Source organism: Stegostoma tigrinum, chromosome 8 (genome assembly GCF_030684315.1).
Source record: "Stegostoma tigrinum isolate sSteTig4 chromosome 8, sSteTig4.hap1, whole genome shotgun sequence".
NCBI classification, from domain to species: domain Eukaryota; kingdom Metazoa; phylum Chordata; class Chondrichthyes; order Orectolobiformes; family Stegostomatidae; genus Stegostoma; species Stegostoma tigrinum.
The window spans coordinates 80,085,406-80,093,135 of record NC_081361.1 but is presented as its reverse complement, the minus strand read 5'-3'; the positions used below and the strand labels follow the sequence as shown (position 1 = coordinate 80,093,135).

Below are 7,730 nucleotides of genomic sequence, written 5' to 3'. Positions count from 1 at the left end.
ACAACCTGACTTCTCCAAATGTCACTGTAGTTATATCAATGCAACAAGCTTCAACAAGTGTTACCCACTCAGGTCAAGCCACCAAATTGAACAAATCTCTCATCGAATAGAAGCAAACAGAGAAAAAGCTCACCAACTTTTCTTTAATGTTACTACACCTGAACAGAGACTTACCTACCTATTGACACAGAGCAATCCAAGGGACTTAGGAGAGACAAGGACAAAACTCACAGCAATTGTAGAAATAAAGTAACCTAAGTGACTCATCTGAGACTGAGTAAAAATGTTGAACAATTTTTATGATGGTGTGAAGAGCTTGAGGAGTGGTGTTTAATGAGACCTTCAGGATCCCGGGTTATGATTAAACTCCTCCTTACAGGAAATAAATAGCACGGCATGGGCAGGGTATTTAGATAGAATGTCCATTATTAAAAGATCAATAAGGTGCAAGGAACTTTCCCTTACAATGTAACAAGTTCAGAACCTCATGGATCTCTATTGTTGTATACAATGTTCCTCCTAAGCTACATGGATGCATAGCTGCTCTGAGGTTCCATGTATGTTGATGGAGTTGCTGATGAATTGGCTTCTGGTTTCGGACATCCACACCACTCATTGACTTTGGAGGTCAGCTCATTGAAGCAAACATTAGAGGGAGTATCGGTTATATGCAATAAGTATGCAATAGGCATTCTAAGGAACACCAAGCCTGAAGACAGCACTTAACATATCTCTCCCAGACTGGTCTGTCCTGAAGCCAAATTCTAAACCCTAAAATCACACAACATAAATGAGGTAGATTTTCCTTTGCAAATGGGTGTTCCGTTCCAGCGGATTTGGAAGTTGGACAATTTGAGTAACACGTTGTGCCCTCACCCCCATCCCAGGCCGCAAGATGACATTCCACATTAAGCAGAGGTTCACCTGCACATCTGCCAATGTGGTATACTGCATCCACTGTACCCGGTGCGGCTTCCTCTACATTGGGGAAACCAAGCAGAGGCTTGGGGACCGCTTTGCAGAACACCTCCGCTCAGTCCGCAACAAACAACTGCACCTCCCAGTCGCAAACCATTTCCACTCCCCCTCCCATTCTCTAGATGACATGTCCATCATGGGCCTCCTGCACTGCCACAATGATGCCACCCGAAGGTTGCAGGAACAGCAACTCATATTCCGCCTGGGAACCCTGCAGCCATATGGTATCAATGTGGACTTCACCAGTTTCAAAATCTCCCCTTCTCCTACTGCATCCCTAAACCAGCCCAGTTCGTCCCCTCCCCCCACTGCACCACACAACCAGCCCAGCTCTTCCCCCCCACCCACTGCATCCCAAAACCAGTCCAACCTGTCTCTGCCTCCCTAACCGGTTCTTCCTCTCACCCATCCCTTCCTCCCACCCCAAGCCTCACCCCCAGCTACCTACTAACCTCATCCCACCTCCTTGACCTGTCCGTCTTCCCTGGACTGACCTATCCCCTCCCTACCTCCCCACCTACACTCTCTCCACCTATCTTCTTTACTCTCCATCTTCGGTCCGCCTCCCCCTCTCTCCCTATTTATTTCAGTTCCCTCTCCCCATCCCCCTCTCTGATGAAGGGTCTAGGCCCGAAACGTCAGCTTTTGTGCTCCTGAGATGCTGCTTGGCCTGCTGTGTTCATCCAGCCTCACATTTTATTATCTTGGAATTCTCCAGCATCTGCAGTTCCCATTATCTCTAACACCAGTTTAACGCCTGTGTGGAAAGTTGAAAATCTGCCTAAACAGCGTTCTTTTTTGGTTAAGAACTTCAATTTTGCAAAAAGATATTGGTTTGGGAATCTGTGAGAATGCTGAGTTCGATAACTTGCCAAAATGGTGAGGTCAATTTATATACAGTGCATAAACCTTCAATCAGCTTAACATCCTTTAATTTTTAACATTCATTTAAAAAGAAAACGCAGTGATATTAATAGATCAGGAGGCTAGGGGGGGGACCTGCTAATGGTTTAAAGTAACTGTCCTATTTTAGTTGAGTTATGACTCAGGGATGAGATGATATCTTGGCAGTCTAACAGTTCCAGGGATTACTGTTCTTCAGAGATGTTCCGGACGGTAATGATGTGGAGGGTAGCGGTAATGTCTGGTATAATCCTTGCCCTCTTGAATCACCGCTTCTCTCAGCACGAGTGACGCTTTTCCTCTTCGCGTTTAGCCAGTGTGAGGGGGAAAGGGGAACGCAAGATTCCCAGGAGAATATGGAAATAGATTCTACGCCCAAAGCAATCTGCCCGAGAGGAGCAACTTTTACTCGGTTTTGATAAAAAGGGACATCAAAATACACTGTTGAGAGTGGAGGCAAAACTTTCAGGCGGTGTTTGCCGCAGGCTCTGTGAGTGCGAGAACTTTTGGATTGTAACGCAACTCCTGGATTTGCTCGCTGTGTTTTTATAACGAAAAACAAAAAATGATTGTGTGCCGGCTGTGCTGTCTGATGTTCGCTTTTCGTCTAACAGGTGAGACTTCCAGAATAACTCCTTTCGCTTGTTTGTTTAAAGGAAAGATGCGTTTTATGTTTGGGAAAAGGGTTGACTCTGTACCTAGAGCATACTATTTCATTTGCGAAGTGAGGCTTTGAACATTTCACACGTGCAGCCTCCCTCCCAGCCTTCCCTCAATGGTGACTGGGTGGAGTGGATCGGGCTCTGTCGATTTGGAGGCGAAACGATTTTCCGTACCTTCTGCACCGAGCTCCCAGTTCCCAAACACTCAGAAGGACTTAGCTTCCCCTTTCAGCCAACGCTAGAGACTACAGCGGCAGAAAACTGGGGGAGAAAGATGTCAGGCAGATCTCATCCATAGCATTTATTTCATCGGGCGGCAAAAGGAGTGTGGACAGAGTCTGCATGATTTAATTTACTTCCCCACTTCTCTCAAGTTTTACCATGTTAAGATTTAGAGGGGGTTTGCCAGTAACAGAGCAGTGCTCCCCCTGTCGTAGGGAGAAGCCTGATTTCTGCATGGGCAGTCTTGTGCAATTGTATGTGAACATTTTGCCCCTCCAACTGATGGATATTAGAACATAGAACATAGAACATAGAACAGTACAGCACAGAACAGGCCCTTCAGCCCACAATGTTGTGCCGACCATTGATCCTCATGTATGCACCCTCAAATTTCTGTGACCATATACATGTCCAGCAGTCTCTTAAATGACCCCAATGACCTTGCTTCCACAACTGCTGCTGGCAACGCATTCCATGCTCCCACAACTCTCTGCGTAAAGAACCTGCCTCTGACATCCCCTCTATACTTTCCTCCAAACAGCTTAAAACTATGACCCCTCGCTTGTCCGCGCCAGTTTCAGAGAGCGAAGTCAATGTGTGTGCTAGTTCAGGGACTGTTTTGGTCACTAATTTGCTGGCGAGTCGGGGAGCAGATACCCCATGGTAGCAACTGATCCTGACTGAAATTCTTACTGGAGAAAATGAGTGAGGAAGCATTGACGCATTTAGGAATAGTTCATTTGTATTTGTAATCAGAAGAAGCTCATATTAAGAGAATTGGCTATTTTTCTTTAATTAGGGAGAGTCAGACTGTTCAGAAAAACATGCTTTTTAAAATCTAGTATATTCACATAGCATGTTGTGACTTAAGAAAATCGTGAAGTCCCAGCCAATTAAGAACTGTGGAAGAATAGGCACTAATGTAATTTTGGATACCCAGGGGCCTATCTGTGCACGGCAAACTCTCACAAATTGCACCCTGATGAGGATCAAGTGATGCTGACAGAGTAGGAATCAGGATATGGAGAATAGTTTCCCCTATTCATCTTCAGAAGGATCTTTGGTGCCCACCGTGCAAACCAAAGTCTCAGTTCAACATGTGAACTGAAAACAGCATCTCCAGCAGTGCACCATTCCTCACTCCTGCCCTGGGCTGTCAGGTCAGATCTTTGTGCTCATGTCTCTAGAGGGGAACATGAATTTAGAGTCAAAAGTACTTCCACCCCATCCTTGGCTCAACCAAAAGAATCACATCCAAATAAAAAATAAATCATTGTTCAGGATAGTATATTAGTGCAAGTTGTTGTTCTTATGAGCTTCTTCTGATTGCAAATTCAAATGAACTATTCCTAAATGTGTCAATGCTTCCTCACTCATTTTCTCCAGTAAGAATATCAGTCAGGATCAGTTGCTACCATGGGGTATCTGCTCCCTGACTCGCCAGCAAGTTAGTGATCAAAAAGTCGTAGAATTTATGGAGAAGGCATTAACAACAAACAGCAGATACAGTAAATGGCAAAACCCTCAGTAGCACCAACGTACAGAGGGATCTGGACTCAGGTCCACAATTCCCTGTAAGTGACAACACAAGTGGATAAAGTGCTCAAGAAGGCATATGGCATGCTTGCCTTCACCAGTCAGGGCATAAAGTTTTAAATTGGCAGGTCATATTGCAGCTGTATAGAATTTTGTTTAGGCCATATTTGGCATATTGCGGACAGTTCTGGCCACCATACTACCAGAAGGGTGTGGAGACTTTGGAGAGGGTACAGAAACGATTTAGCAGGATGTTGTCTGTTTTGGAGGAGATTAACTATGAGGTGAGATTGGACAAACTTGGTTTGTTTTCACTTGAAAGTTAAGGATGAGGGGCAACCTGATAGAAGTGTACAAAATTATGAGAGGCATGGGTAGAATTAGAGACTTTTTCATGGGGTGGAAGTATCAATTTCTAAGGGATAAGTTGTTTACACAGAGAGTGGGAAGTGGAATGAGTTGCCAGAAAAGGTGGTGGAGGCAGATGCAATATCAATGTTTAAGAGGCACCTTGACAGACATATGAATAGGCAGGAAATAAAGAGACATGGACCATGCAGAGGCAAAAATTTTATTAGTTCGGAAAGACATCATGTACCGGGCAGTCTTGATAGGCCAAAGGGCCTGTTCCTGTGTTGTGCTGTTCTCTGTTCTTTGTTCTAAACTTGACATGTTTAGAATTCCTACAGAACAAAACTGGATTAATGAGCATCAGTGAAAAGCGAGTCCTTATCTTAGTTTATTAGCACTTTCAAAAAATTAAAAAGGTTCACATTCAAAGTTAAAAGTATTTGTTTACTCCGAATGATCAGTACTTTGAATGAATGGAAATATATTAAAGCAAGTTACAAGTATTGTGAGTGGGTTATGGCTCAATTTTTGGCCAGAAATGAGCTCCACAATATTCTCAGAGGAGAAAAGGCGATAAAACAACATGAAATAATACACTAGATAAGAGCAGGCATGTTGATGTATCCAGTCAGCAAGTTAATGAGTGCTGTATCCTGTTTTAAAAAGTTCTGTCAGATGTTGATGTATCAGAAAGTTCTGTCAATGCTGAAGGCAACTTTTTTTTTTGTTCACATCCCTATGCCAGCCCCCAACCAAAACAAAAGTTGGTTTTGAATCACTGATTTCCAGCATTTTGCAGAAGCACTTTTAGAGATCAAGGCAATTAGATTGTCTTGCTAAATATTCTGAGGTGTTGCCCTTAAGACTTGCTTGTTGAGTTTGTGTGTACTGGTACATGAACATTGAAGTGCTGAAACTTTGAAAATCAAATGAGGCTTCAAAATGTTTACGAATATCATTTTCACGCAGCAAACCATACTGTAATAATTGAGTAGTATGTGAATGCAATCTATCAGCCTCTAATCTATGCTTTCCAGTTCACTCACTCACTCTAGAGGCTGCATTAGTTTTGATGAGACCCTGGGGCAACTGGTTTCAATGTATTACTTACACAATAAATACCACTGTCGAATTTCCAAAAGTAATTTATTATTCACTAAAATTAAACAAGGGAACGAGGATGCTGGAGATTGGAAGCATTTGTTAACCACTATGAGCTCAGAGCTATAACTAATTTTAAAACTGCCCTTTTTTTGTTTACAATATGTATAGGTGGACGGATAGGTAGTGTTGAGGAAGCGGGGAGCCTGCCAAATGACTTTGACAGGTTAGGAGAGGTGCAAAGAAGTGGCAGATGGAATACAATGTGGGAAAGTGTGAGGTTGTGCAGTTTTGTAGGTAGAATACTGGCATAGACTATTTCCAAAACAGGGAAAGGCTCCAGAAATTTGAAGCACAAAGGAACTTGGGAGTCCTAATTCAGGATTCTCTTCAGATTAACATGCAGATTCACTTGGCGATTTGGAAGGCAAATGCAATGTTGACGATCATTTCAAGATGACTGGAATACAAGAGCAGACATGTACTGCTGAGGTTGTATAAGGTTCTGGTCACAATATATTTGAAATATTGTGAGCAGTTGTGGGCCCCATATCCAAGGAAAGATGTGCTGGCATTAGAGGTGGTCCAAAGGAATTTTACTATAATGATCTTGGGGATGAAGGGCTTGTCATATGATGAGTGTTTGAGGATTCTGTGTCTGTATTCGATGGAGTTTACAATGATGAGGGGGTGCAGACTGAAACTTATAGAATACTGAGAGACTCAGATAAAGAGGAGAAAATGTTTCCACTAGGAGAGATGAGGACCTGAGTAGGAGAGACCAGGATCCAAGGGCACAGCCTCAGGCTGAAGGGATGGCCCTTGAGAACTGAGATGAGGAGGAATTTTTTTCAGCCAGCAGGTGGTAAATCTGTGGAACTCATTGCCACAGAAGGCTGTAGAGGCCAAGTTTAGCCAGAAACCGATCAGCTCTTGATTTGTAAAGGGGTATGGGGAGAAGACGGGAGAATAGGATTGAGAAATATATCAGTCATCGTTGGAATGGCAGAGCAGATTTGATGGGCCAATGGCTTAATTTGGATCCTATATCTTATGGTCTTAATGGTAAAAATGTTCTTTAAAGTACCTCACCATGATTAGGTTTATATGTGCCTTGAATGACGCGGATGTCTGATGTCTGTTACATTCCTGAGTATCATGTTTCAAAATATAATATTTTGCTGTTGGAGAACATCTTAGTCAAGGAAAGAAAACTTAGCCATTCCATTTATGATTCTGCAGATCTGAAGGCACAAATTCATAATTAACATTGGTGGTTTATAGGTATAACTACCTGACTGGACCACTTGCCCATGGGAAATATTTTACAGTGGCCTTAACAGAAATAGGCAGGCTAAACATAACCTGGCCCTCAAGTATTACAGTCTGAGCTCATGGTAATACTGACAAGTCAAATTTACAGTGAAACCTGGTTTGACAGACAGTTAAGTTTTATTTTTGCAATTTGGCTATCACCCTAATCAGTCAGTGAACATATTCAGAAGAAGCTTCTGATGTACTTTTTAACAAAACACCATCAATTTATTGCACAAATAAATAAGTAAGTAAGACAAAGCCACATACAGATACGTGTAACAGTTTAAAATCATAGAATCCCTGCAGTCCAGATGGAGGCCATTCAGCCCACACTGACTCTCTGAAGAGCATCCCATTCAGAACCTCCCCTCCACCTATCCCCATAACCCCTCATGTACTTAACCTACACACTACAGGACAATTTAGCATGGCCAATCCACCAAACCTGCACATCTTTGGACTGTGGGAAGAAACTGGAGAGCCTGACAGAAACCTACACAGACACAGGGAGAACATGCAAACTCCACACAGACAGTCACTCAAGCCTGAAATTGAACACAGGTCCCTGGCACTGTGAGGTAGCAGTGCTAACTGCTGAGCTGCTGTGCTGCCCTTGCAAAGCTTTTATAAATAGCAAAAAGAAAGTTTCAACCCTTTTTC

The 7,730-nt window shown here is 43.0% G+C and overlaps 1 protein-coding gene across 1 annotated transcript in view; it reads left to right on the top strand.

The window, feature by feature from the left end:
• The first annotated feature begins 2,077 nt into the window (after nt 1-2,077).
• tie1 (tyrosine kinase with immunoglobulin-like and EGF-like domains 1) overlaps nt 2,078-7,730 on the top strand; it is an 89,447-nt gene continuing 83,794 nt past the window's right edge. Inside the window, exon 1 of the mRNA XM_059648028.1 lies at nt 2,078-2,495. Within this exon, the coding sequence (XP_059504011.1) occupies nt 2,447-2,495 (49 nt within the window). The 5' untranslated portion in view covers nt 2,078-2,446. The remainder of the gene's footprint in view (nt 2,496-7,730) is intronic.